Below are 27,955 nucleotides of genomic sequence, written 5' to 3' on the forward strand. Positions count from 1 at the left end.
CTGTGTGGTGTGTTCCTCGCACGGACACCTCCCCCCCTTCACCCCCAGCCCCTCCCTGCTCAGCTCTGCTTTCCACATCTCGCCTCCCATCCCACCCTTCCCTGCTGCACTCCCTGCCCGCTGCACCAGGCCCCCTCCCTGCATGAACCACTGCCCTGCATGTACTCCCATTCCATCCCTGCTACCTCTCATGGTTGCTTTTCAGTTGCTGAGATGCATCTCTCTCTTTCTTTCTCTCTCTCCCCCCTCCCCGGGCAGCTCGCCCCGAGTGCCAGTCCCTGGCCATCGTGGTTCCCCTGCAGGACTTGGTGGTCGGGGCGGGGGAGCTGGCGGTCTTTGAGTGCATGGTGGCCGGCCCGCCAGACATGGACGTAGACTGGCTGTCCCGGGGCCGGCTGCTCCAGCCTGCACTGCTCAAATGCAAGATGCATTTTGATGGGCGCAAGTGCAAGCTGCTGCTCACCTCTGTGCATGAAGATGACAGCGGAATCTACACCTGCAAGCTCAGCACTGCCAAAGGTAAGCGGTAGGCATGCAGCTCCCCCAGGGGGGGTTCTCACTCAGGGCTTGGCCCTAGTGGGGGAAAGACCCCCCTACCTTGGGCTCAGGGCTTTTGTTCCCAGGGATGTAGCTGTGAGTGCTGGAGACGGGGTACAGGGAGACATGGGGATAGGGAGTGGGTGGTGCCCCAGGTGCTGGGAAGATTTCTCAGGGAGACATGGTGTGCATTAGTTCTTGGACTCCAGTACCCCAAGCGCTGCAGCTCTGTCCCACCACACTCCACTCAGCTCCTCTGCTAGCATGCATGTGGGTCCCTGAGACATGGGAGGATGCATTTGTTCCATGGGTGCGCCAGGTGGATGCAGGCCTGAAGTCCAGCTGTCCCTGTCCCCTGGCTTCAAAGCTTCTGGGCATCCTGCTCCAGTATTGATGTGTCTCTGCTGGCTTGGGAGGTGGTGGGGAAATGGGCAGGGAGTCAGGGCTTCCCAACCTCTCCCAATATCACTGGCTCAGCAAGAGTTGCATGGGCCTCTGTCCCGTGACTCTGATACACCTGTGCATGCTGCCCGCAGCTCTGACCCACACGGAGTCCACTCTCCTGCCCACCTAGGCAGCAGGGCTGGGGGGGCATTGCAGGGAGAAGCAGCACTCCCTGCACCCTGCGGTTGGTGCCTGTGCAATCCTCCATGAAGGAGGCTGTATTCCCATGGGGCTTTGCAGGCAGCAGCAGTTTGGGGCTCAGGCAGGTGAGGGTGTGCCTGAGAATGGTGTTGCCCATCCTTACCCAGGGTGGGTGACAACACCATCATTGCAAAGTGGTCCCTGCTGGAAATCCCCTCACCTGGAGCATCGAGCCTACTCATGTCCCCACGCTGCTCCTTGGATGCTGCCTGTGCTGGCACTACCTGCTTAAGCATTGCTGCCCCATTCCCAAGGGGATAGGCCAGCTGTGGTCTTCTGCCCTGTGAGGAGGACAGGCCATCCTCCCACCCAGCTCGCTCTGGTACCTGTACTGTGCAGAAAGGAAAGAGGTGCCTGCTGCCATCAGAGCCCCAGCTCTGGGCATGGGGACCTTGCACACATTTGTGCCCCCCTGCCCTGCACAGGGACAGAGCCTGGAACCCCACACACCCGGACTCAACCCACACCATGTGTGGGGTATGCTCACCCACAGCCACACTGGTTGCTGGGCTGCAGCCAGGGGGTGTCATGGGCTACCTCCTGCCCTGCACAGGCATGTGCTGTGGGGGCTCAGCAGTGCCTGCTCTCCTCGCAGATGAGCTGACCTGCAGTGCCCGGCTGACGGTGCAGCCCTCTGTGCAGCCGCTCTTCACCCGCAAGCTGGAGGATGTGGACGTGGTGGAAGGGCGGACAGCGCGTTTTGTCTGCATGATCAGTGGGACTCCCCCTCCGACGGTTACCTGGACTCACTTTGGTAACCCCCTAGCTCAGAGAGCTTGCCAAGGGCCCTACAGGGAGACCTCTCCTCCTCTCCTTGGGGCTGCACCCTAAGGCTGCACCTGGCTGGGACTGGAGGGGATGCTGCTGCTGATGGTGGTGTATGTTTCTGCACAGGCCTGCCAGTGCAGGAGGGGGAGAACGTGCGGATTCAGCAGGATGGAGGGCTGCACTCACTGGTTATTGTGCATGTGGGCAGTGAAGATGAAGGGCAGTACAAGGCAACCGCCAGGAACATCCATGGCCATGTGGAGTGCTCTGCTGAGCTCTATGTGGAGGAGCCACGGCCATCTGCAGCCTCCCAGATGTAAGAACTGGATGGTCACTGTCATCTGCTTCCCCCTGCTTGCTCCCCTCTGGGTATACAACAGGCTTCTGCAAAGCCTAGGCCTGGGGCTGAGCTGGGGGCACTGCACCATGCTCCCATCGTGAGCATCTGTGGGCTCTTGCAGCTCTAAGCTGGAGAAGATGCCATCCATCCCAGAGGAGCCAGAGCAGGTGGAGACAGAGACAGAGTGCTTCACCATGCCTGATTTCCTCAAGCCACTGCACAACCTGGATGTGGTGGAGTCGAAGGAGGCCGTGCTGGAGTGCCAGGTGGCCGGGATGCCCTACCCCTCCATCACCTGGTACCACAATGGCTCCCGAATTGACAGCACTGATGACCGCAAGATGATGCAATGTAGGACTCCTTGTTGCCTTCCCCATCCCCTGGGTCCCTCTACATGGGGTGGGAGAAGGGGAAACACCTTTGGAGGAGGCATCACCCCCCAGACCTTTACACCACATGAGGCAGGAAAGGGAACTCTGTGCCACTTAGCTGGTAGGGTCTTACCTGTGTCCCCCTGTTCTCCACCAGATAAAGACATCCATCGTCTGGTATTCACGGCTGTGAGCCACGCACATGCTGGTGTCTACAAAAGTGTCATTGCCAACAAAGTGGGGAAGGCCACGTGCTATGCACACCTCTATGTCACCGGTAAGCAGCAGCAGACACCACTTGGGATGTGTGGCCACTCACTCACAGCTGCCCTGCGAGGCTGTGACCCAGGATCGTCATGAGGTCCTAGGGGAATAGGATCACAGGGCAGTTTAGGTTGGAGGGGACCTCAGGATGTCTTTAATCCAACCTAAAAGTGGGGCCAGCAGTGCAGTTCTCATCTTGTGTGGTCAGGAGCCATCCCTGGACCACTAGGTCCTGCATGAAGCTTGCTGGCAGTGCCAGGCCCACTGACAGTGGGGGCTGAGCCCCCACCAGGAAACCAAAAAGAATTACTGATCTCATCCATCCCCTCAGCCAGTGTCTCCCAGAGCAGATGCCCTGATAAGCTGGGGTGGTGGCTATGCTTATATCCCTGCCCACCTCCCCCTGCAGATGTGGTGCCAACCCCCCCAGACGGGCCCCCCACCGTGGCCTCAGTGACTGGCAGAGCCATCACGCTGACCTGGAACAAGCCCAAGTGGCTGGACGCTGCCATAGGTAAGGGGGCAGGCTGTGGGCAGGAAGATGGCAGGGGGTGGGCAGTGCCATGATGGGGTGCTTGGGGTAGCTCCATGCCAGGGGCTCTGCACTGACCCTCTCCCCTTTCAGACCCTAACTCAGTGACCTATGTGGTGCAAATGCAAGTGTTGGGCACGATGCAGTGGGTGGTGCTGGTGACTGGCGTGCAGGACACCACCTACACAGTGCACAGGCTGACCAAGGGTGCCCAGTACCTCTTCCGTGTCATCACTGCCACTCCCAAGAGCAACAGCAAGCCCTCCCCACCTGTGGGGCCCGTGCAGCTCCTGGACCGGGGTGAGAAGGGCAGTGGGGAGGGAGTGGGTAGCTGGGGTAGACGTCTCTGTCCCTTATTCGGTGGTAAGCTGCCCAGGACTGGGTGGCATGGAGTGGGCAGGGGTTGGTGAAAATGCATTTGGCAGGTCCCTACCTGGAGGAGGCCCCAGTCATCCTGGACAAACCAGATGTGGTGTATGTGGTAGAAGGCCAGCCAGCCTCCATCACCATCACCATCAACCACGTGGAGGCCACTGTCACCTGGAAGAGGTAGGACATGGCACTGTGCCTTGTTGTCTGCCCTGTGCCTAGCATCACCCCACAGGATGCATATAGAAGGACTTCCACCTCTCCATGCAGCCCACTGTGTGTGTTGGGGGGAGCTCCTTCTCTGGGGCTGGTCTGGGTGTGCACACAAGGATGATGTCCAGGGCTCTGAAGAGTTATGGGGGCAGGTTGTGGGGTGCTATCTGTAGGCTATTATGGGGCAAGAGCCATTGAGGAGGCAGAGCTAGCAACGGGATGTGAGCACTCTGTGGGGGCTGCGGGGTGGGAACTGGTGCTGACTGTGGGTGAGGAGGTGGTCCTGGGGCTGTGGGGTGGGATCTATCAATGGGGCAGTGGTTCTGCCTGTGGAGCTGTGATGTGACAGCTGTGTGCTTGCAGGGGTGGGCAGGTGCTGGGGGAACTGGAGGGCACATGCGAGATGATGATGCCAGATGATGACCAGCACTGCCTGCAGCTGCTGCGCGTGGGCCGGGGGGCTGGGGGGCTGCTGGCCTGTGAGGTGAGCAACCGCCACGGCACTGCCCGCTGCACCCTCCGCCTCCGCCTCGCAGGTATGTGCCCCCGCATGGGAAGGGTGTCCCTCTGCGGGGGTGGCACCCTATTGTGCTCCAGGCCCATATGCTGGGGGGACATTGCCCCATGGTGCCCCATGCCCATGTGCCATGGGGGCACTGCCCCATAGGATGACACTGCTCCTCAGTCCTTCACACTCGTATGTCGTGGCGATGCCGATCTGTAGGGTGGCAATCATGGGACTGATAAACCAAGAACATTGGCACTGCTGCCTGGTGTCCCATACCCATGTCTGACTTGGGCAGAGGTGTCCCATAACTGCGTATATGGCGAGGCAGTGCCTCACGGTGTCCCTTAGCCATGGATGCCATGGGTGGCACTGCTGCAGGGTGTCCCGTCCCTGAGTATAATTGGGAGGCACTGCTGCCAGTGCCCTATAGGCAAGAACCATAAGGGACACCTCCACAGTGCCCCACAGTACTCCACATCCATATGTAATGAGAGATTCCCACAGTGCCCCATGCCTGTGTGCTGTGAGTGGCACTGTCCCACAGTGCCCCACTCCAATGGGGAACTGCCGAATGTTGCTGCAGACACATGCCATTGGTGGTTTGCCCTCTAGAGGTGTCCCACTTCCACGTGCATTGGAGTGGCACTGCCCCACGTCACTCCATGCCCCTACCCTACTTGCAGCACCTTGCAGCTGTACACTCTGTGCCACTGGCGGGGGGCTGGCACTGCCCCATGGTGCCCCATGTCCAATCTCTCGGCAGAGGCACCGCGTTTTGAGTCCATCATGGAGGACATCGATGCCCAGGAAGGGGAGACACCACGATTCGCTGTGGTGGTAGAGGGGAAACCGCTGCCGGACATCATGTGGTACAAGGTGGGCTGGGAGCCCCCAGCCCCTTCCTGAACCATATTCCCACCAGACCCACACATTTCACAGCCTCACTGGGGTTGCTGCACTGGTGATAAAGGATATGTCCTATGCCCTACTCATGGGGAAAGGGTGGTGGGAGTTGGTCAGGGATGGGACAGGACGCCCCCAATACCCCTGCTTCCCCCAGGATGGGGAGCTGCTGGAGGAGAGCAGCCACCTGAGCTTCGTATATGAAGACAATGAGTGCTCGCTGGTGGTGCTGGGTGCTGCTGAGCCTGACAGTGGTGTCTACACCTGCACAGCCAAGAATCTGGCTGGGGAGGTCTCCTGCAAAGCAGAGCTGGTGGTGCGGGCAGGTATGGCTGACTGTCTTCCCCAGCCCCTGAGGGTAGAGCCTGGATGTCTGGCTTGCCCCTTGCCAGCGCCTTTCCTTGTCCCAGCCCAGCCCACTGCTGATGCCACCATGGAGGAGGATGCGCTGCACAAGGCACGACGCCTGACTGACTACTATGATGTGCACGAGGAGATCGGGAGGTAGGTGGCTGCTGGCATGGTGGGGCATCTTGGGCACTGCAGGGACTGGGGCACTGGAGCCAGGCTGCACCCTGGGGCTCCGACATAGGCTCCATTATATGCCAGATCCTGGTGTGCTGGGGCTCCTCTCAGCTGTCAGTGGATGCTCCTGTGCCAGCTTAGGGTGGGGACCTGGCGTGGTCAGAGGAAAGCCAGGCTTGGGGTCTCTGTGCCTCTGTAACACAGGCAGCTGAGGCTGCAAGCAGCTCCCTGCAGAGTGGGTGCCTGTGCCAGCTGCTCAGGGAAGGGGGAGGTCTCCTGCTCACGCACCTTCTTATCCTCCCTTACCCCTACTGCTGAATTGCAGGGGGGCTTTCTCCTATCTGCGGAGGGTGACAGAGAAGAGCACCCGGCTGGACTTCGCCGCCAAGTTCATCCCTGGGAGGACCAAGGCCAAGCAGTCAGCGCGGCGGGAGCTGCACATTCTCTCTCAGCTGGACCACGAGCGCATCGTCTTCTTCCACGATGCCTTTGAGAAGAAGAATGCTGTCATCATGGTCATGGAGCTGTATCCTCTGGGCACTACTCCATGGGTGCACAGCACAGGGGAGGAGGGGAGGCTTTTGCAGGGAACAGGTGGGCAGAGTGGGTGCAGAGGAGCTGGGTGTGGGGCACAATGGAGCATGGAATTTTTATGCTCCTTGACTGGGGTCCAGCTGCTCTGAAGAAGAGCTGCTGGACAGGATGGTGAGGAAGCCCTCAGTGTGTGAGTCGGAGGTGAGTGAACGCTGTGGGAGCAAAGTGATGCGGAAGGGAGGGATCCTGGGGACAGTGGTGTCTGTCCCAGCCTAGAGATGTGTAGTGCTCATGTATCAGGCTACTAAGGCGGCCACGGCCCACATTCTCCTCTGCACAGGGCCACTATGTGACTGACTCTCGTTCAGGCTGTCCACTCTCCTCACTCCATCTCTTGCAGGTCCGCTCGTACATGCGGCAGGTCCTGGAAGGGATCTGCTACCTGCACCAGAACAGTGTCCTGCACCTGGACATCAAAGTGAGTGAGAGTCTTTACAGACTCCTCCTGCCCAGTGCTTCCAGTGAAGGGCTCCTGATGCACTGGGCAGGGAGTGGTCCTGCTGAGAGGGAACATTCATTCCCTGAGGAAAACCCCTGCGTCTTGCCAAGCTTCCCTCTGCTCTGCACTGTCCTGTAGCCAGAAAACCTCCTGATGGCAGATTTGAGCAGCGAGCAGGTCCGGATCTGTGACTTCGGCAATGCACAGGAGCTGACGTCTGAGGAGCCACAGTACTGCAAGTATGGCACCCCTGAGTTTGTGGGCCCTGAGATTGTCAACCAGACCCCTGTCACCAGCGTCACTGACATCTGGTAAGGGTGGCTCTTGAGTGGTCGGTGGGCTCCCTGCTATGCCAGGAGAGACTGAGCACCCTGGAGGGCTTGTGATGTGCAGTAACTGTGCTCTCCTCTCTGCAGGCCTGTGGGGGTTATCGCATACCTCTGGTAAGTGCTCTGGTGTGTCTTCACAAAAGGGACACCCTTTCTACCCCCTCACCAGTTCCAGAGCTGAGGCTGTGACCATACACATGACTCCTTACAGACTCAGCCTCCTTTCCGGCTGCTCCTACCTCTGCCCTCCCCATGGCACCAGGGCTGAGGTCTGAGGTCCTGTCCTCAGTCTCCCACACTTGCCATGCTGTTTCTCATGTCCCCATGACCCCATAGGTGGGGTCTGGGGTCATGTCCTCAGTTCTCTGTATTTTCCATGCTGTTTTTCATGGCCCCATGGCCCAGTGACAGTGTCTCCTCCTTGGCAGCCTGACAGGGATCTCCCCTTTCGTGGGGGAGAATGACAAGACAACGCTGATGAACATCCGCAACTACAATGTGGCCTTTGAGGAGAGGATGTTTCAGGGGCTCACCCGGGAAGCCAAGGGCTTTGTCATCAAAGTGCTGGTCAATGACAAGCTGTGAGTACTGCAGGGTCCCCTTCCCCATCCTCTGCCCCTTCAGCATGAGCTTTGTGCTCAAGGGAGGACGGGGACCCCCATGCATCGGGGTGCCCAAGGGAAAGGCTAGCTGCACCACTCTGCTGGGGTGCACCATGGGCAGCCAGACTCTCCTGCCCTTTTTCCCCTGGCCAAAGCCTCTAAGACTGAGTGTTCTCACCCAATGGTGTCGCTTCACAGGAGACCCAATGCAGAACAGACCCTGGAGCATCCCTGGTTTAAGGTGAGCCTGGGCTTGGAACTAATGCGAAGAGGCCACGGGGTTCCCTGAGCCTGCTGCAGGCTCCAAGGGACACCGTTGTTCCCTCACCCCACAGACACTGGCGAAGGGGAAGGTCATCAGCACCGACCACCTCAAGCTCTTCATCTCCCGCCGGAAATGGCAGGTGAAGGCAGGGGCTGGGGAGGGACGGAGGGGGCAGGTGGGACTGTGTCCTGGGCAGAATGGGGGGATGTGTAATGGCAGGATGATGCTATGCCACACACCTGAGCCTGACCCAGCCCTCTCTGCTGGCTGCAGCGCTCACAGATCAGCTACAAGTGCAACATGGTGCTGCGGCCGATCCCAGAGCTGCTGGAGGACACGTCCAACCACCTCTCCATCGCTGTGCCCCGGCATCTCAAAGAGTCACCAGCGCTGTCATCCTCCTCAGACTCAGATGACCTGGATGAACTGCCCTTCATCCCCATGCCACACCAGGTGGAGTTCTCTGGCTCCCGCATGTCACTCAATGAGATCCCCACAGACGATGAGACCATTGGGACATCCGAGGGGCTGCAGCCAGAGGGGGATGCCTCTGCCATGGAGTGGCAGAGCCAGGGCACAGGGAAGCCTGGGGTGGCCCTGGGAAAGCGGCCAAGGAGTGCTGGGCCACGGCGACCATGCGCAGAGGTGGAGGCGCCTGGTTCCTCTGATGAGGAAGCCCCCGAAGCCCAGAAGCGGCCGGAGTATCCTCGCAAAGCCATGAGGAAGGGTTCCAGCCTGGAGTCCCCAGGGAGTGCCCGTCGGGGAGAGCTGAAGAGGGGCAGCTCTGCTGACAGCGCCCTGCTGCTCCAACAGCTCCTGGGGACTGAGGAGGGGGCTGAGGCAACCCGGGACCCCCGTGGGGCCCTAGCCAAGGCAGCCTCCATGGAGTTGCCAAGGAGAAGGGTGGTCTGGGGGGAGGATAATCATGCCCAGCGCCTGGAGCTGATGCGCCAGCGGCTGCTGCGGGGAAGCTCTGGGGACAGCAAGGTCAGTGGTCTGCGGGGTCCCCTCCTGGAGACCCTGGGGGTCAGCCCTGACAAGAAAGTCTCACAGTCAGCCCGCCTGGAGGCTCCAGCAGTGCCACGGCTGGTGCGGGCAGCCTCCAGTGAAGCCACCTCACCGCGCCTCCTCCCCGCTGAGTGCCGGCTGCAGAAGAGCAGCTCCTTCAGCCATGGGGACGCGGAGCCTGTCATCCGGCACCGACGCTCCGGTGCGCCCCTGGAGATCCCAGTGGCCTGCCTGGAAGCCCAACGGCTCAAGGAGTCCCCCTCTCTCTCTGCCCTCTCTGATGCTCGGCCCACAGTGCCACCAGACACTCCAAGCACACCAACACCCCCTCCAGCAGAGATCCCTGCTCCCCAGGCCGGCCCTGCAAAGGCTGCCTCAGGGAGGAGGCACATCCATGAGGAACATGGCCCACCTGTGACCAGCAAGGCTGCCACCACCACAGGGAAGAAGCCCACAGACGGGGGACAGGAAGAGAAGACACCCACCAAGGTTGCTGGAGCCAGTGGGGAGGGGGCTGCCAGGACAGGAGCTCCCACCCCACCAAAGCCCACAACCCCTGTTCCCCAAACCCACATAAAGTCTTCCTATGCCAAAATGATGCAAGTCATGGGAGGTATTCAAGGTGGGGAGACAGCCACCGAGGAGCCCCCACCAGCCACCAACGAGCCTCCACCAAACATCAAGGAGACCCCACCAGCCAGCCCTGCAAAGCCCCCTACGCCAGCACCAGCAGCAAGGAGGGAGGTGAAACCCACCGGCTCCTCCAGCTCCTTGGTCATCCAGGACATCGATTCGGAGGAGGTCTTTGAGGCCAAGTTCAAGCGGGGCCGCGAATCATCCCTCACCCGGGGGCTGAAGCTCCTCACCCGCTCCCGTTCCGAGGATCGGCACCTGGCCGGCCCCCCAGCCTCTGACGAGGGCATCTACCGTCCTACACCGGCCGGCGTGCCCCTGGAGCTGCGCAGGGACCGGCCCACCGGGCTGGCAGCCAAGTCCAAGTCGGTACAGGACCTGCACGAGGTGGAGAAGGATGGGGGCTTCTTCCGGAGGATGTCCATACTCCTCAAGCGGACCCCGCCTGCTGAGAGGAAGAAGAGCATGGGCGAGGACGGGGGCACTGAGACCCCACCTGGTGGGCGCCGCTTCTCCTGGAGCATGGCTCTGGCCAGCTCCAGGGAGCGGAGGGACTCAGAGAGCCTCAAGTCAGAGCCGGGGGGTGGTGGAGCGAGCGAGTCACCGGCGGTGGCTGTGCGGAGGAAGATCAGTGCCACAATGGAGCGCGTCTCCGCGCGGCTACGCAGCGTGTCGGATGAACGGTCGGAGGGCGAGGGGTCCCGGCAACTCCGTCGCGCCAGCTCCGAGGGCGAGAGCTTGCGACCGGGGCCCGCCCCCGCCCCCGCGCCCTCCTCCGAGTCCCTGCGCTCCGAGGCCAGCACAGGCTCCTCTGCCTCTGCCAAAGGTGAGCGATGAGGGGCGATCCCGCCGGGCAACCCACGGCCCAGTCGCTGTGGGTACGGCCGCCCTGGCCTGGCCCCGCTCTCTCACCTGCCCTGGGTGCCCACAGGTGGGGGTGACAGTCAGAAGAGGTCCCGCTGGGAGCGCTGGGGGCTCTCCCGGGGCAAGAAGGAGAAGATGGCCTCACAGCCCAGCATCCCCTCCAGCCTTCTGCGGGAGGAGGGACTCGCCGCCGGCCGGCCACACACACCCAGTGAATCGGGTAGGTGCAGCCTCAGGACGGGATGGGGGGTGTGTATCCCCACCCCAACCTAACCCCCACTCTGCTTTCCAGATTTTCCCCCTATTTTCCACATCAAGCTGAAGGACCAGGTGCTGCTGGAGGGCGAGGCGCTGACCCTCTGCTGCCTTCCTGCCGGCAGCCCAACCCCACGGATCCTCTGGATGAAAGGTGGGGCGCTGCCCGCACTGCCTCAGTGGGTGGGCTCTGACAGGCCCGGTATCATGCCACTCTTCTTCTCCCCCTACAGACAAGAGGTCCCTGCAGCCGGACAGTGGGCTGAACGTCGTCTCCTGCAAGGACGGACGTCAGATGCTCACCATTGCCAAGGTCTCCAGGAAGGATGCAGGGCTGTATGAGTGTGCAGCCGCCAACATCCTGGGCACAGCCATCAGCTCCTGCACGCTGGCTGTGGCACGTAAGGAGGCTGGGGGTCCTCAGGAGACAGGAAGGGCACAAGTCGGGCACATGGCTGGGGATCAGTTTGTGCAGGTCACTAGAGTACTGCTCTCCACATCTGCAAGAGACTGGGGCTTTTAAAAGAGGACAGGCTGGTTTTACATGAGCGTTTCCAGCATCTCTGAACCCATGTGTTTTTATGCCCTCTCACTGCAGCTGCTCTGCTCTGCCCCTAGCTGGACACCCGCCCACCCTGTCTGTACCCTTGCAGGGCTCCCTGGGCGGCCAGGTACCCCGGAGATCCCCCAGAAGTACAAGAACACGGTGCTGGTTCTGTGGAAGCCCGCTGAGAGCAAAGCCCCCTGCACGTACACACTGGAGCGCAGACTGGAAGGTTTGTGGGGCTGCCTCCCATCCTCTGGGAGCCACAGCCAGGAATATGGGCTCATGGAGGGGCACCTAGGAAAAAAGTGCCCAATGTCCTCGTTGTCCCCTGTGGCGTGGCAGAATCAAGGACAGGGGACAGTAGGCTGCCCCTGTCCCTGTTCTGCCCTCTCATTACCTTATTTCTGCTTTGGCAGGGGAGCACGAGTGGAAGATTGTCAGCACTGGTATCACTGACTGCTACTTCAATGTGACTGAGCTGCCTCCTGGGAGCACTGCCAAGTTTCGTGTGGCGTGTGTCAACAAAGCTGGGCAGGGACCCTACAGCAATTCCTCAGTAAAGGTGCATCTTGAGGCAGCAGGTGAGCAAGCCCTGTCCCATGGGTGTGGGGTGTCCATGGGGCCATCTGTGACCTCTGAGGAGCTTTGGGGATCCTTGAGTCCCATGGCATCTTCCCCCCAGGGCTTTGGGAAATGAGGTTCCACTTACAGTCCACTCCTAGCTTACCCCCACCTGGCTCACACCTCCCTTTGCTCCCTGTAGATGCTGGAGCTGCCCCAGCCAAGGATGTTGCTGTCCCCATTCCTGAGAAGGTGGCTTCCAGCCGGTCAACCCAGACACCCGAGGAGCACTTGGAGCCAGTGGCTGCAGGAGCACCTCCCACCACACCACCACGCAAGCACAAGGGAGTGATACAGAAGGCAGCTGGAGCGCAACAGGAGGGTGCCCCCACAGGGGCCCTTCCACCTCCTGCCCTCCATGAAGAGGGAGTGTCACCAGATCCTGAGCTTCCCCCCAACATCACTGTCTATGTGCCTCCTGAGCTGATGTTCACCCCTCCTCGGACTGCTGCCTCTCCTCATACAGACACCCCCACTCCGGGCTCCCCTGCACCCCCCATGGACACTTCCCCCCCGCCCCAGGCTCTGTCTCCTTCCAAGTCCCCCACCGTTACCCCGGTATCAACCACGCCCAGCTCAGCCCCCACACCATCTCCCACCCCCAACACCACACCTTCACGGAAGATGCCTCCCTACATGGTAACTTCCTTCATCTCCATGCCCCCCACATCACCCCCTGCGCTGGAGCCCACGACCACTCCCCTACCCTCCAAGGAGCCCTCAGCTGCTGGTGGGGTCCCAGGGGCAAAAGACAGCACAGCACTGCGGCAGGGTGTCCCCCAGAAGCCATACACTTTCTTGGATGAGAAAGCAAGGTGAGTAGTGGTAGGACAAGATGCTCTCTCTTCCAGGGGTGTTCTTGCAGCACCCCACACCAGGGATGCTGAATCCTGCCTTATGCTGCAGAGGCCGTTTTGGGGTGATCCGGCTATGCAAGGAGAATGCCACAGGGAAGCACTTCATGGCCAAGATTGTGCCCTATGAGGCGGAGCGGAAGCAGAGCGTGCTGCAGGAGTACGAGATCCTCAAGGCTCTGCACCATGAGCGCATCATGGCCCTGCATGAGGCGTACATCACCCCCCGCTACCTGGTGCTCATCTGTGAGAACTGTGCTGGGAAGGAGATCCTCTACAGCATCGTCGACAGGTAGAGGGGGACACAGGGCCACCGGGTACAGTGGCTAGTATGGGGCTATCTGCTGATGGCACCTGCCCCCAGGTTTCGCTACTCGGAGGACGACGTGGTGAGCTACGTAATGCAGCTCCTGCAGGGCCTCGAGTACCTGCATGGCCGCCGCATTGTGCACCTCGACATCAAGCCTGACAACATCATCGTCTCAGGCACAAATGCCCTCAAGATCATCGATTTTGGCAGTGCCCAGACCTACAACCCACTTGTGCTGCGGCAGCTGGGGCGGCGTGCTGGCACCCTGGAGTACATGTGTGAGTGAGGCACCACGGGTGTAGTGGTGTGGGGGACAGGGACAGAACTGGGGCATGCTTATTCCCAAAGGTGTGCATGTATGCCTATGCTCTGGGGGACTTGAGAATGGGGAGGAACTGTGTCCTTGGAGAAGGTGGGAGGCCTTTGGGCCTCCAGCTGGGGGTGCCTGTGAATTTCTATAGCATTGCTGGGGTCAGCAGGAGAGTCCGGGTGCTGTGGGACAGTTGTGATGTCCTTGGAGGCTGGCTGGGCTCTGTCGGGGTGCTGCAGTGTCAAGGAGGGGTGTTGGAGGGTGCAGCAGTGGAGTGCTGTGGCTGCTAGGGGTGCTTGGCTGCTATGGGTGTTGGGAATGCTGTGGGTGTTGGGAATCCTGGGGATCTGGGACTTCTGTAAGTGCTGGGGATACTGTGGATGCTGTGTGTGCTGGGATGCTGGGGCTGGTTGTCTCTGTGTGTATGACAGACCTGCTCCCCTGCCCACAGCGCCAGAGGTGGTGAAGGGAGACCCGGTGGGCTCTGCAGCAGATGTCTGGGGTGTTGGCGTCCTCACCTACATCATGTAAGACAAGGGGTCAGGGGGATGAGAACCTTGAAGTGTAGTCAGCCCCACCCAGGGCTTGGTGCCACGGAGGACACCAAGCTAACAATGGGCTGAGGGATGCTGTTTGCCCAGCAGACCCTTCCCAGCTGGACACGGGGAGATGATGACACCCTGGGTAGCTGTGGCTTTTCAAACTAGGGATGGGGAGGAAGTGGGACAGAAACTACCCTCCCATCACTGTCCCCCCAGCCCATCACCCCCCTCCACCACCACAGGCTCAGCGGGCGGTCACCATTCTTTGAACTGGACCCCATCGAGACGGAGAACCGCATCCTGGCAGGGCGCTTTGATGCCTTCAAGCTGTACCCCAATGTCTCACAGACTGCTGCCCTCTTCATCCGCAAGGTCCTCACTGTCCACCCCTGGTGAGTGCCCGGCCCAGCCAGGGAAGACACATGGCACCAGACTGTGCATGTGATTGAGCCAGGCCCTGTCACATGGGACCCCTCCAGATATCATCAGTGGGAGCCTGGAGTCCATCAGTGCTCTTGGAGAGGGCTGGGACCCGCTGGGTCTTGCAGGGCAAGGGTGGTGGCTGGGTTTAGGGGGTGGAGCACCCCCGACAGTCCCTGATTCAGAGCTGGCTCTGTCCCAGGAGCCGCCCCACGGTGAAGGACTGCTTCGCCAATGCCTGGCTCCAGGACGCCTACCTGATGAAGCTGCGCCGCCAGACCCTGACTTTCACCACCAACCGCCTCAAGGAATTCCTGGTGGATCACCAGAGGCGCCGCGGCGAGGCCGTCACAAAGCACAAGGTCTTACTGCGCTCCTACCAGGGCTGCCAGCCACCAGGGCCACAGTAACTGGTGCCTTGGCCACGGCCACCAGGGGCCGGGGAGCCAGAGGAACATTCCATGGGCCGCAGTACAGGGCGGCTGAGGAGGAGCCAGGACGCGCCAGGATGACTCCATGGACCTCACATGCTGCTGTCAGGGGTCTTGCTGGCCAGCAGCATCATTTTGGCAGTGCCGATGAAGAGGAGGTGCTGCCACAGCCAGACCAGCAGTGGGGTCCGGCAGTGGGAGGGTGATGGGAAGCCTTGCTGCAAGGAACAGAGAATGTGGCAGAGGGTCGGGGGAAGAATGGGATGCAGACAGAGGGGCACGGGAAGCCCCTGGTGAGAGGGGAAGAGCTGCCAGTTTGCTAGCCAGCCCTGGCCACATGGGTCCCATCAGCCGTGTGCCTTACACTGCAGCCTGCAGCTGCCCCTGGCCACGGTGTGGCAGTTCTCGTGCTCCCCCTGGTTTTGCACACCAGCACCAGAAGACTGAGGTTGCTCCAGAGGTTCCTACAGAGAGGGGCTTGCTCACAATCCCCTGCCAGCCAGCACAGCCCCAGTCCTTACAGCTGGGAGGGGGGGCTGCCAGCCTCCCACCTTCCACTCCTCCCAGCCCTGGTCCTGGCAAGTGGGTTTGTGGCTCCAGGACCGATGCCGGTGCCTTCCTTGGGGCTGTCGGCTGTGCCCCCTGCCAGGATGGGGGACTGGCAGGCACCCCCTCTTTGCAGGGGGGCAGCCAGGTGCCATGCACACCTCCTGTGTCTGCTCAGGCCCACGCTGCTCGTGCTCTGTCCACCCAGCTCCAGACCTTGCCCTGTGCCCCAGTACCCACCTGCCCACCTGTCCCAGACCCCTCACTCTTCCCACCTGACCCCGAGGTGCCCTGCCCCGTGCCCCCTCCTCAGCCCTCCCTGGCTGGTGGCACAATGCAGGGTGCCCTGAGCAGGGAGACAGGAACAGCGGCTGGGCACTCACCTTCCTCATGCTGCTGTAGTGATAGGGCTTTATTTATTGATTTTGGGGAGAAGGCGTCTGCTCATTCCAGTCCCCATTCCTGTCCCCTCCTCTCTGCCGGGCTCTGGAGTTGCCAATGTCCCCATGGTTTGGAGCAAGCAACGTGCCAGAGCAGCAATAAAGACCCTGAGCAGCCCCTCCAGTTTCAGTGCCTTCCTGGGAGGGAATTGCACAAGTGTGAAATGCAGCCCCTGGTATCTCGGGAGGGTCCTTGCTCCAAAACCTAAGGACCTGAGTCCAGGAAGGATTCCATGTGAGGCTGGGCTTCCATGTTGGAAACCTGGTGAAAAAGTCAGAGAAGCTGTGAAGCACTGGGGCGGGTGCAACAGGGCTGATTCACTGATTCACATGGCTCTCACGTCATGGAGTGAAAATACGAAGTGCCAAAGGGCCCGATGGTGACTGGGACAGCGGGACAGCAGGGCAGGGCTCTTGCTGCGGGCATGGCAGGTGCCGCTGAGGGACCTGATGCCTAGCTAAAAATATCTGCTATCCTTAAGAGGCCGTGCCGTGCCGTGCCGGCAGGGACCGCTCCGGTTACAGCCCGCTGCCCCCCCAGCCCCTCGGTGCCGCGCCCGCCGCGGCGGACAGGGGCACACGCGTACCGCCCGGTGCCTGCGGGCAGTCACACGCTCCCGACACACACACACGTAGCTGCAGGCCCGTGCCTGTCGCAGGCCCTGTGTCCAAGGGCGTGTCAAGAGCCCGTGGTGACCCCGCACGGCGCAGCGAAGCGCTGGGACACACACACAGCCACAGCACCTGCTCTGCGCGCTCACGCTGCCCGGCACGGACGCACACGGCCACAGCCGCTCCCCGCACAACCAAATGGACCGTGGCCCCCGCACTGACCATGGACCCCCACACTGACCATGGCCCATACATTGACCACGGCTCCCCACACTGACCATGGCCCATACAATGACCACGGCTCCCCACACTAACCATGGCCCCCGCCCGGACTGTGGCCTCCGCCCGGCCGCAGCCACCCCACGGGCTCGCGGGCCCTCACAGCGAGCGCGGCCGCCCCCTGGCGGCGGGCGGGCGGCCGAGGGCCCGGCGCTGACGTGTCCTAGCCACGTGCGCGGAAGTGGCGGCGGGGCCGGGCCGGGCCGGGCTGCGGGGCTCGGTTACGGAGCTGGGGCTCGGTGCGGAACAGCCGGAGAGGAGCCGAGCCGCGATGCCGCTCAAGGCCGTCATCCTCATCGGGGGCCCGCAAAAGGGTAAGTGCGCCGGGCCCGCGGGGTGTCCCGCCGGCGCAGTGCCCGGCCGACCCCGCTCTGCTCCGCAGGGACCCGGTTCCGGCCGCTGTCCTTCGAGGTGCCCAAGCCGCTGTTCCCCGTGGCCGGAGTGCCCATGGTGCAGCACCACATCGAGGCCTGCGCCAAGGTACGGGAGGCCGGGAGGCTGGGGCCGTGGAGCCAAGGGAGAAGTGCCATTCCTTTTCTTTCTGATCCCTTCCTGCGTCCCTCCCCAGGTGCCCGGCATGAAGGAGATCCTGCTGATGGGTTTCTACCAGCCCAACGAGGCCCTCAGCCGCTTTCTCGTATCGGCGCAGCAAGAGTTCAAGGTTCCCATAAGGTGGGCAGTGGCTGTCTCACCCCTAGGGCGCCCACGGTGGCACAGCCTGGCTTAGCCCTCACCTGCCTGCCCCAGACTGGCAGCCCACAGTCAGCGCACTGGCATTGGGCAGGTGGGCTCTGTCCTACCGTGGATGGGCACAGCCTGGTTCCCCCATTAATTCCGCCACCTTTCCTTTGCCTTGGCCCCTGCCCTGGATGGTTCCTGCTCCAGAGATGCCTCTCTAGCACAGCTCTAAGCTGCCACAGCCTCCTACTGTGCAATGTGTGCATGAAATTCATCACTGGATGGCAGGATTATGTCTCTCCAGTCCTTCCCAACCCTTCCCAGCCCTGCTGCCGCTTGGTGCCACTAGACACCTGCTTCCCTAAGCGCTCCCTTTTTCCTGCTTGGCTTGTAGGTATCTGCAGGAGTACGCAGCCCTGGGCACGGGTGGTGGCATCTATCACTTCCGAGACCAGATCCTGTCAGGTGGTGCTGAGGCCTTCTTTGTCCTCAACGCAGACGTGTGCTCAGAGTTCCCCTTACAGGAGATGCTGGAGTTTTGGCAGCAGCATGGGGACATGCACAGCTTTGTCATTCTGGGTACCACAGTGAGTGGCAGTGCTGGGGAGCAGAAGAGCTGCAGTGCTCTGCCGTGGGCTTAGAAGCCAGCAGCTCCTGTGGTGGGTGGGTCCCAGACTGTGAGGTCTGGGTTTCATCTGCTCTGCCTCCCTGTGCCTACTGCTCCGCCATCGCTAACACTGTCCTTGTTTCCTAGGCCAACAGGACACAGGCACTGAATTATGGCTGTATCGTGGCGAATGCAGGCACACAGGAGGTACTGGAGGGCCTTGGGGAGTGGAGCACATTGTGGGCAGCAGGTGCTGTGTTGCCTGCGTGGGTCTCTGGTGCCCCAGAGGGTGTGGTGCTGGAGGGAGGGGCTGCACCCTGGGATTCATATCTCTTCCCTCGCCTCCAGGTTCAGCACTACGTGGAGAAGCCCAGCACATTTGTCAGTGAGATCATTAACTGTGGCATCTACCTCTTCACACCTGCCATCTTCCAGCACATTGGTGAAGTCTTCCAGAGGAACCAACAGGAGCTAGCACTGTGAGTGCCTGACTCTGCTCTGTTTCCCTCCCACCCTCCTGCTTCCTGGGGCTGCAGCAGCACGCTCATCCTCCATACTTTCTCTGTCTTTTCTCCTCCTCTGCCATCACTCACTTGTTTCCTGGTCCTGCACCAGCTGTCCTTACCTTGGGTAAGTCTCCCTCTGTGTCTGCAGTCGCTGCTCTCTTGGCTGGATTGATCCTAGTGATAATGCATGCTTTCCCTCCCTTCTCCAGGCTGCTGTTTCCTCTGCTCTGCTCCTGGTCAGCTTGAGACTTTCCCTCTCCCTTCCTCTCTTCCCACCCATTCTCATTCAGCTCTGGACTAGAGGCTGAGCAAGCCTTTCACCTGGGAATGCTCTCCTCCCCTCTCCAGCTCTTTGCACCAGCCAGCCTGTCACCTCACCTCTCTGCCACCACCCAAGTCAAAATCCAGCTGTGCAGGCTCTGGACTGGGGACAGGATCATACACCCACCTGGACTAGGTGGGGCTCTTACACCATCAGCTTCTGGCTCAGAGCTTATTTTGGTTGTCCCTCTGCTGCTCAGGGGGGCTGTCCCAACCTAGCCTGCAGCTGGCCCTCTCCCCACTTTTGGGGAGAAGCACATGGCTAGGTAGGAATCTGGGATTGTCAGAGTCCCTGAATTTGGGGAGGGTAGGTCTTCTAGGGTCCTTAGGTGAGGCCATGGCTGGGGTGGGTGTCTAACAGGACTCTTGCTTCCAGAGAGGAAAGTTCCAATGGCTGGCAGCGTGCAGAAGTGATCCGACTAGAGCAGGATGTTTTCACAGCCCTGGCTGGGAGTGGCAAACTCTATGTCTACAAAACTGATGGCTTCTGGAGTCAGATCAAGTCAGCTGGGTAAGTGCTGGAGCTGCTGTGGCAGGAGCATCAAGTGATCTGTACCAGGGATGGGAGTGATCAGTATCACGGCTGGGAGTGCAGGGTGATCAGGCAGAGCCGTGGGGGTGGGTGGGCGGTGCTGATTTTGGATCCTCCTCTGCCCTGGTAGTGCCAGAGTGACAATAACAATCTTCTGCTTTTCCTCCCCCAGCTCTGCTATCTATGCCAGCCGCCTTTACCTGAACCAGTACAGCAAAAGCCACCCAGAGAGACTGGCCCAGAACAAACCTGGAGGACCTGTCATCCGAGGTACCATTCTAACACACTAAGGCTTTTGGGGCTGCCTAGGGAGGCAGTGGGACCCATGAGTGGGACTCCCCTTTATCTGAGAGGCAGGTGCTCCTGTGGGCTGCCTCCCCTGAATCCACTGCCTTGTGTTGCAGGGAATGTGTACATCCACCCGACAGCCTCCATCGACAGCACTGCAGTGGTGAGTGCAGGCTGGGGGGGCCCTGGGGCAGGGATGTGCTCAGGGGTGCCAACGGCATGACTGTCCTTGTCCTCATCACCCACCTCTGTCCTCACAGCTGGGCCCCAACGTCTCCATTGGGGAGGGTGTGACGGTGGGCGCTGGTGTGCGCGTGCGAGAGTCCATCGTCCTGCACGGCGCCTCACTCCATGTAAGTGGGGTTTGCCTGAGGGGGTACGTGCTGAGCCCCACCCCGTGCAGGGAGGCAGCAGCACCCTGCATTCTCCTCTCCTTCATCCAAGGATCACACCTGTGTCCTGAATACCATTGTGGGTTGGGACAGCACGATTGGGCGCTGGGCGCGGGTTGAGGGGACACCCAGCGACCCTAACCCCAACGATCCCTATGCCAAGATCGACAGCGAGACCCTGTTCCGGGACGGGCGCCTCACGCCATCCATCACAATCCTGGGTACGTGTCTGCTGTATGGAATCACCCTGGGCCTGCTCACCGAGGCAGCTTCTCCCCTCCAGCTAAAGCCTTTGCGTTCCCCTCCCAGGCTGCAGTGTCACCATTCCGGCTGAGGTTGTTATCCTCAACTCCATTGTCCTTCCTCACAAGGAGCTGAGCCGAAGCTACAAAAACCAGATTATCCTGTGAGTCATGGGCAGCACCAGCCCCCTGCTCCCTGCTGTGCCCCACAAGAAGAGCCTGCACTGAGACTTCACATCCTGGGAGGTTCTCAGCACCCCCAGAGGGGTAGGTGCAGGCCAGGAGCCCTGCAAGTGCCTGACTACTGCTCCAGACAGACATTAAAGCTGATGAGCATCAGCCTTGCATGCTGCTTCTCTTGCAGCCCAGGGACCAGCCCTGGGCCAGGGTGAAGGCTTTGGGGACAGTATGTGACCCTGGTACAAGCCTGTGTGCATATGCAGGGAGCACATGCTGACTGCAGTGTCTTGGGTCCAACTTTGTGTGTTTCTCCACCAAAGGGCACTACCAGCACCACCTTGGCTCTCCTCACAAGGCTATCCCTGCACTATTTGCTGTCTGCAACTCCCTGGAAGGTCTTGGCCCATCTCTAAGACCTGGGAGCTTTGAATGTGCCTGTCATGTGTAGGCAGCTCACCCCACAGGAACAGATTGAGGCTCTTGATTTCAGTATGATTGCAACAGCCTGAGCTGGGCTCCTGCCTACTGCTGCGAAAACAGCAGTGCCAGGCAGTGCTAAGGGCACTGGCACACACATGAGGGCTGGGTCAGACTAGCAGCCTGCTGGCCCTGGAGGGAGCTGCAAGAACACCCCTTCCCCCAGTACCACCTCTGCCCCCTGGGCTCAGTGCATGCCAGGAGAGCTGCCAGCCCTACCAAGGTCTCTTGTCAGGCTGAGACCTGTGCCTGCTGCCTAGGCAGGGCTCAGAGTGAGGGCAGCAAGCCCCTGCTACCCTGGTGGGCCAACAGCCTCCTTCACACCAGCATAGCTGGAGCTTGGAGGGGCTCACTGCATATCTCCTCTTATCACCAGCCACATCCACTGGGCACCAGAGCAACCAACTTACATGTGTGCAAGTGGCAGAGATTTAGCACCTCACTTTGCCTCAAAAACCTGATTTTATGGAAGGCAGTTTCTTCCTGAGCCTGGTATAGATTGTCTACAGTAACCAATGCTGCCCTTTATCCTTTTACCTCCCTGGTTTTGAACTCTGTGCTAAAGCCCTGCACTCCACCAAGGGCCCCATCATGCCTCTCATTTTCAGCAAGGCACTGTATTAGGTATTCTCCATCCATCCAGTACCATCCCAATTTGATGGATTTGGAGTAAATCCTTGCTCCTAGCCCTGTGCCTTCCTGTGCCAGTTCTCCTGTGGTCCTGGGCAGGGATTAGCTGTTCCCTAGCTTTAAGCACATTAAACTCCTTCAGTTTTGCCTCTGCCTTGGATGTGTTAATTTCCTTGCCCTCTGGTGTACACTCCTGCGCTGGAGAAAACTGAGCCAAAGTACTTGCTTTCAGTATTGCACATGAATTTTTTCTCATGTGCCCCATCTGGTCTGGGTTTTAGGAGGGACAAAGGTTTACTGGCTGCTTGATGTGGCACAGGGGCATTTCTTATCCCTGTTGTGTAATGCCTCTTTTCCCTAAACTCCCTCTGCACTGGTTGCCCCTTCTGCAGAGTTATCAGGAGGGCAAGCCCTTCCTGGGACATTGCTCCATTACAGCATGATCCTGCTTCCTTCTCTTGGAGGGAAAGCTGTACATTCCAGCCCTGCTTGGGCTTTGTGCACCTCTAGCACTGCCTGAGCTGGAGGGGAGGAAGGAGTTAAAGAGGCCTCTACTGAGGTGCCAGGAAGTCTGGAAACACTTTAAGGTTGTCCTGCCCTGAGCGGCAACAGCTCCAATTACTTGAGGCCAACATCTGGGCTCAGAGAGGGGCCTCCCACATCCGGGGCTCCAGAGCAGAAGAACAGGGCTTCAGCTCGAGTGGGAGGGGGTATGCCTGCCCTCCCAAAGCACAGGTTCTGTGGAGCATTGCTCAGCTCTTGTCTGCTGCACAGCCAGGCTCTCAACCCCTGGCAGCAGCAGGGCAGGACAGACAGCAGCCACAGACAGGTGTGTTTTGCTGCAAACATTTAATACAAACCTGATTCAAAGTACAAGCACTAGTGTAGTGTCCCTGCCACCACAGCTGGACAGAGCCAGCTCTGCTCCCCAGTTCCCAGGGAAGCAGAGCAGAGCTTTGAGCTCGGCACTGTCATCCCACAGGCAGCTGCCTGGTCTTGCAGTGTTTGCTCCTCCTCCAGTGCCAGCTCTGCGTCCCGAGGGAGCCACTGCTGCAGGCTACACAGGAGAAGGGAAGAACCGGCCCACCTTCCTCGGGGTTGGCCCCTGCCTGCGTGGGGAGAGATGAGTCAGGGGTACAAAGCGAGCTCCCCTGGGCTCCACCCACGCCCGACAGCACTCACGGGGGCCGGCTGGCCTTGCCCACGCAGCTCCTTAGGGTACTGGGGAGGCAGCAGGTACCAGCTGGGCTCAGCTGGCCTGACTTGGGCTCCAGAGAGGCAATGGGCTGGAAGAAGCATTCTGCAGAACAAATTGGGGACAGCTATCTCACCCCAGCCATGGACAACCAGGACCGTTCAAGGATGCCGAAGGCCATGTTGGGTGGGGGCTGGGGCTCCTGTGCTCACCACGTTCACCTCCCAGGGCTGGCATTGGCACCAGGTTCTCCTGCTCTGTCTCCACAAAGCCTCTCCAGAAGCTGGGTGGCAGTGAAAGGAGACGAGCCACCACCTGGGCAGAGAGAGGTGTAGGATGGGGACACTGGCAGTGCCCAGGGTACACCCCACGCCTCAGAGACCCCTCACCTTGCACTGCCGAGGCGTGTCCTCCATGATGGCGAGCGGTGTGGGGTTGGCTGAGCTGTGTCCCACCAGCGTAGGGCCAAACACACGGGACAGGTTGAACACATCCATCTTGCAGTCAGGGCTGTGTGACACCCTGCAAGGGGGGACAGAGGGTGTGAGCATGCTGCTGAGCCCAGGGGCTCCTCATCTGCAGCTTCCCCGCTCTAAGGCACAAAGCCTGGGTGAGGGGCAGAGATGGGGATATGGGGACAGACCTGTGCCAGGATGAGCCACTCACCTGAGCAGGTGCAGCATGAGGAAGGCCAGGGTATCCCTGTTGGCTGGGGGCAGCTTGCTCACCACATGGCACAGGGCTGTGTCACTGGCAGCATCATCAGGGATGTCTGTGGCAGCACCAGGGAGCAGTGTCAGGGGAGAAGCAGTCCCTTTCCCCTCCCTCACCTTGGGACCCCTGCTCACCAGCAGCCCTCAGGAAGGCAGGGTGGAGGCTGAAGGTGACCAGTGGTTCCTTGAGTCCCCGCAGAAAATCCTTGAGCACCCCACACACCACATGGATGTCAGTCACACTGCTGAGGGCAGGCAGCACTCTCCCAGCCCGCAGCAGTTTCCGCTTCCACTCCCGCACCAGCTGCTCCGCGCCTGGCACCCGGTACAGCCCTGTCTGGGGCACAGGGAAAAGGGCTCAGCTCTGGGAACCACAGCATTGCCACCTTCACCATCCTGGCCCCTACCTCTGTCAAGCCTCGTTTCTCCACCTCAGTCACACACTGCACCACCAGCGTGGGCACCAGGGGTGGCGTGGAGGGCGCGAAGTCAGCCAGCACACCCTGGGGAGAACAATGCCAACCTGCGCTGTGCCACCAGCCAGCCCTGTAGCCAGGGTGGGAGAGGCTCAGCATCCTAGAGCCAGCAGCCCTGAAGCCTCATGAGGACATGGAGAGGCCCCCCAAGCACTGCTGTGCCCCCTCACCTCCTGGGGCCAGGCGTGGTGGTGAGGCCTGGGTGTGCAGAGGCTGGGGCACTGCTCCTGACACTTGGTGTGTAGCAGCAGCTGGCACTGGCAGCACTTAATGGCAGTCTTCCCAAAGCGGATGCGGGAGCCACAGACACCACATGGCTCAGGGCGGATCACCTGGAGAGGGAGAATAGTATCAGGGGCTCCCCTTCTTACAGATACCCAGTAACACTCCTTTATTTTCCCCCAGCCAGGTCCCACTGTCTCCATCCACTCCCCTTGCAGGTGGAGCTAAGGGGCTAGGGAATGAAGGACAGCTTTGCCCCTGACCCCATAATTCTCTCCCCTGCCCACCTCCCCAGAGGAGAGAGAGGGTGGGTCACTCACTGTTTTGGAGGTGAACTTGTGCTGGACTGGTGGGAGACTCCGGGGGGGTGAGGGGAAGGGAGCTGGTGCTGGCTGTCCCACTGAACTGCCCTCAGTGTGGCTCTCCTGCCCCGCAGCACGGCAGCCCAGACCTTCATTGGTGCCCCAAACAGTGGTCAGCTCTGCAGAGGGAGGAGGCCGTGGAGGGAGACCTGAAAGGCAAGCCACTCCATCTACCAGCTAGGATGTGAGGAGGCTTCCCATCTCCCAGGGAGTCTCTACATGAGGCAGTGGCATTTGGCATGTCCAGAGGGCCCCAGTACCTCCACGGTGGGAACAAGCATCCCCCAACAGATCCCCTCCCTCCCCTGTGACAGCAGCACCTTGAGGCTGGTCCCATACTACCCATCAAACCCCTTCTCAGCCCTTCCTGTGACCTGCATGTGTGGAGACACGATGTCCCTGGCGAGAGCGGCGTTGAGGCACCAGAACAGCAGGCAGGAGGTTGTCAGCAGGGCCTGGGACCTCAGCAGGAGGGGGCATAGAGGGGACACTCATCTGTCAAAATGGGAGACCAATAAGACACGTGACTGCAGCCCCACAGTTCTCTAGCATCTCCCACATGATCTCTGGTCCACTTGATCCCCATCCCTATGGTCCTGCTCAGCCAGGGATGCTGTCACCATGGGTACAGGGGGATGCAGGCTTCAGGACAGTGGTCCAGCATAGCCAGGGATGCTGTCCCCACTGGGATCAAGGTAATACAGGCTGAAGGACACAGGCACCCAGAGGAGACAGATGAGAACTGTCCCCACAGCATCCACAGGACTGAGGGCTGCAGCATTGCCTTCTGGCACTGGGAAAGCCCATGCACCCCATCCCTGCCCAGGGCACTCTGGGGTCCCTACTCACGGCATTATGGGGTACCACAGAAGAACGGTGCCGCTTTGCCATCACCACAGGGCCAACCTGAGGGGCCAGGGACACACGCTGGAAACAGAAGACAGCGTGAAGAGCAGGCAGAGATGCTCCCCTCCCTGACATTTCCCCACTCCCCAGAATACCCAAGCCAAGTGGCGTCAGCCCAACAAAAAGTCCCAGCCTCACCCTACTCCACAAGTACTACCTGCCCCACACTGGGCATCATGGGGACTGAGGCTTCTCCACCAGGTGAGAGCCAGCCCTGGGGCTGGGGGAAGGCAGGTCAGGCCTGCAATGCAGAGGTGTGAGCAGAGTGGGGTGCGGGGTGCCCGCACATGGTGATGAATTATTGAGGAGCCCAGCTGGGTGACGGTGGAGCGTAATGGAGTTTCTATTGATTGTGGGAGGTTTGCCGAGAGACGATGCTCCCAACACAGCATCAATAAATTAAATTCCCTGCCAGGCTCCTTGCAGCCTCCTGTACTGGGATGGAAATGTATCTGCGTGTCCTCACCTTGCATGGCACAGGGCCAGCAGCCCAGTCTGGGATGCACACTGGGACCTGGGTGGGCAGAGGAACCCAAAGGGCACATTGAAGGAGTGTGATCAGAGCTGGGGGATCCTCACCCACACAGAGGCACAGACACCACCTCAACACCAGCCCCCAAAACTGCCACATCCAGCATTTCCTCATACCTGCCTGTCCGGGGCTTTGCGCTTCAGGGTCCGCACCGCCGTCATATCAACATCCTAAAAGGCAGCAGAGAGTCTGGGGCTGCATCAGGCTGGGGCATTCCCAGATGAATCCCCAGCATTCATCTCCAGGTCTGATAGCAGCCCACCCCTAACCATGGATATACAAAGGGGCTGTGCCTCTGCAGAAGTGAGGCAAAATGACCCCCTCACTATTGGGGTAAACACCAAGACTCACAGCCGAACATTTCTTACCACATCATCCTCAGTGCGGTCATAGCTGATATCCGAGTGGGACAGGAGGGACTGGCACGACTCGTCCACTGCAGATGACCTGCAGAGTGAGCTCAGCTGGAGCAATTCCCCCCCAGCCAGCACCTGCTCCTGGGAACCCACAGCTGATGCCTCTGTAGAGCCCAGGCACCTCCTTGCCCAGCCAGCCCTCAAGCCCAGCAGGGATGAGGGGGAGAGGGGCACAGCCGACCCCAGGGCTGCCCGAGGGCTCGGGGTGAGGACTGCCACCCCTTGCTCACCTCCTGACGGGTGCCAAGGCTGCCCCAAGGCCCCGGCCAGCCAGGGCACTGAGAACAGAGCACTGCTCTCTGCTCAGAACCTCGCTGCCCCATGGTTCCCGCATCAGCAACTCGAGGACTAGCTGAAGTTTTCGCTCCTGCAAGTGAAACTGGGGGTGAGCAGGCTGAGGGCTCCGCAGCCAGCCTCGCAGGGTACCCCTGCAGCCAGCCCCTGACCTGCTTCTCCAGCTCAGCCTCTGCCCGGTGCCGCTTCTTCATCTCCACCTCCACTTGGTTTCGGGCGTGCTTGAGCTTCACCTCCAGTGCTGCCCGCTCGGCCTCCACACGGGCCAGCTGCTCGCGGGCACGACGCCCATCCTGCTCCAGCCGGCAGCATCTCTGGCGCGTCGCCTCAAAGCACCGAGCGATCCGGATGCAGTCTAGGCACAACAGCAGCGGGTGGTCAGCCGGGTCGGGGGGCCAGCCCTCAGCTTCCCCGGACCACGCCGACGGCAGAGAGAGAGTGCCAGTGTGCCCCGGGCTGAAGGGTTACACACACCCACCTTCCTCCACGCTGCCGCCGAGCTCCAGGAGCTGCAGCCCCTGCTCCAGCCGGGCCAGGAGCCGCCCGCAACGCTGCCGCAGCATCCCGCCGCCCGGGACGGGGCCGGGCCCCTGCAGCCAGGAACCCCCTTTGCACGTCTCCAGCCGCAGCTCCTACCCCACGCTTTCCGCCGGGATACTCCGTGGGGCCCCGGGACGGCGCAGGCGAGGGGGCGAGGGGCTCTCCCGGCCGGCCTATGTGGGCCGGGGGCCGGGGTGGAGCCCGTCCCGGCCCCGCCTCCGCCTCCCGCCGCCACCGGGGTCCCACCCGCCGGCCCGGCGGCTGCCGGCTCGGTGCGGCATTCCCGGGATCTTAGGGCGTGGGATGCCCCGGGGTGCGGGTGGCAGCACTGGCTGCAGTGTTGCGGAGCCGGGTGAGGGTTGCCTTTGGGGGCGGGGGATGCCCAGGCTCTGGGTGTACCTGATGAGAGCACTTAAGGGGTGCAGGGGCAGTAGGTGCGGGGTGTTCGGGGCCTGCCGGGGCATCGAGGGGACCAGCGGGCGTGGGAGGCGCTGGGGTTGCAGGGATGCTGGAGGGGGCACCGCTTTCCCACGCCCGCATCCCGGGAACGACGCGGGTATGGCCGGAGGA

General features: G+C 60.8%; 3 protein-coding genes across 4 annotated transcripts in view; 2 read left to right on the top strand and 1 right to left on the bottom strand.

Moving 5' to 3' along the window:
* Positions 1-16,103, top strand: part of SPEG (striated muscle enriched protein kinase) — a 38,269-nt gene extending 22,166 nt beyond the window's left edge. Inside the window, exons 10-41 of the mRNA XM_059852915.1 lie at positions 259-519; positions 1,778-1,936; positions 2,077-2,266; positions 2,412-2,641; positions 2,819-2,938; positions 3,335-3,439; positions 3,551-3,757; positions 3,883-4,006; positions 4,403-4,575; positions 5,311-5,423; positions 5,608-5,776; positions 5,861-5,954; positions 6,301-6,501; positions 6,650-6,710; positions 6,910-6,987; positions 7,147-7,319; positions 7,425-7,451; positions 7,766-7,918; positions 8,138-8,180; positions 8,275-8,343; positions 8,478-10,671; positions 10,777-10,929; positions 11,002-11,118; positions 11,198-11,365; positions 11,618-11,740; positions 11,928-12,092; positions 12,275-12,947; positions 13,039-13,278; positions 13,351-13,574; positions 14,058-14,133; positions 14,391-14,540; positions 14,771-16,103. Coding sequence (XP_059708898.1) covers positions 259-519; positions 1,778-1,936; positions 2,077-2,266; positions 2,412-2,641; positions 2,819-2,938; positions 3,335-3,439; positions 3,551-3,757; positions 3,883-4,006; positions 4,403-4,575; positions 5,311-5,423; positions 5,608-5,776; positions 5,861-5,954; positions 6,301-6,501; positions 6,650-6,710; positions 6,910-6,987; positions 7,147-7,319; positions 7,425-7,451; positions 7,766-7,918; positions 8,138-8,180; positions 8,275-8,343; positions 8,478-10,671; positions 10,777-10,929; positions 11,002-11,118; positions 11,198-11,365; positions 11,618-11,740; positions 11,928-12,092; positions 12,275-12,947; positions 13,039-13,278; positions 13,351-13,574; positions 14,058-14,133; positions 14,391-14,540; positions 14,771-14,978 — 7,241 coding nt within the window. The 3' untranslated portion in view covers positions 14,979-16,103. The remainder of the gene's footprint in view (positions 1-258; positions 520-1,777; positions 1,937-2,076; positions 2,267-2,411; positions 2,642-2,818; positions 2,939-3,334; positions 3,440-3,550; positions 3,758-3,882; positions 4,007-4,402; positions 4,576-5,310; positions 5,424-5,607; positions 5,777-5,860; positions 5,955-6,300; positions 6,502-6,649; positions 6,711-6,909; positions 6,988-7,146; positions 7,320-7,424; positions 7,452-7,765; positions 7,919-8,137; positions 8,181-8,274; positions 8,344-8,477; positions 10,672-10,776; positions 10,930-11,001; positions 11,119-11,197; positions 11,366-11,617; positions 11,741-11,927; positions 12,093-12,274; positions 12,948-13,038; positions 13,279-13,350; positions 13,575-14,057; positions 14,134-14,390; positions 14,541-14,770) is intronic.
* Positions 16,104-16,873: 770 nt separating this feature from the next.
* GMPPA (GDP-mannose pyrophosphorylase A) lies at positions 16,874-21,883 on the top strand. 2 transcript variants are annotated; one of them, XM_059852918.1, is made up of 12 exons: positions 17,033-17,190; positions 17,259-17,356; positions 17,445-17,548; positions 17,949-18,141; positions 18,309-18,368; positions 18,510-18,640; positions 19,365-19,499; positions 19,693-19,790; positions 19,925-19,971; positions 20,069-20,161; positions 20,253-20,421; positions 20,510-21,883. In XM_059852918.1, the coding sequence occupies exons 1-12, from the start codon at positions 17,148-17,150 to the stop codon at positions 20,608-20,610; spliced, it is 1,272 nt and encodes a 423-aa protein (XP_059708901.1). In that variant the 5' UTR covers positions 17,033-17,147; the 3' UTR covers positions 20,611-21,883. The 2 variants fall into 2 exon arrangements, with proteins under 2 accessions (XP_059708900.1, XP_059708901.1); XM_059852917.1 differs by lacking the exon at positions 17,949-18,141 and having other exon boundaries at positions 16,874-17,190.
* Positions 21,884-22,907: 1,024 nt separating this feature from the next.
* LOC132330291 (rac GTPase-activating protein 1-like) lies at positions 22,908-27,408 on the bottom strand. The gene is made up of 15 exons (XM_059852355.1): positions 27,324-27,408; positions 26,998-27,200; positions 26,782-26,918; positions 26,504-26,582; positions 26,252-26,305; positions 25,547-25,624; positions 25,072-25,192; positions 24,656-24,846; positions 24,284-24,445; positions 24,045-24,140; positions 23,773-23,974; positions 23,591-23,696; positions 23,314-23,446; positions 23,137-23,239; positions 22,908-23,029 (listed from the first exon to the last, which is right to left on the bottom strand). The coding sequence occupies exons 1-15, from the start codon at positions 27,406-27,408 to the stop codon at positions 22,908-22,910; spliced, it is 1,872 nt and encodes a 623-aa protein (XP_059708338.1).
* Positions 27,409-27,955: the final 547 nt, after the last annotated feature.

The sequence above is a fragment of the Haemorhous mexicanus genome, chromosome 8 (assembly GCF_027477595.1).
Source record: "Haemorhous mexicanus isolate bHaeMex1 chromosome 8, bHaeMex1.pri, whole genome shotgun sequence".
Taxonomy (NCBI): domain Eukaryota; kingdom Metazoa; phylum Chordata; class Aves; order Passeriformes; family Fringillidae; genus Haemorhous; species Haemorhous mexicanus.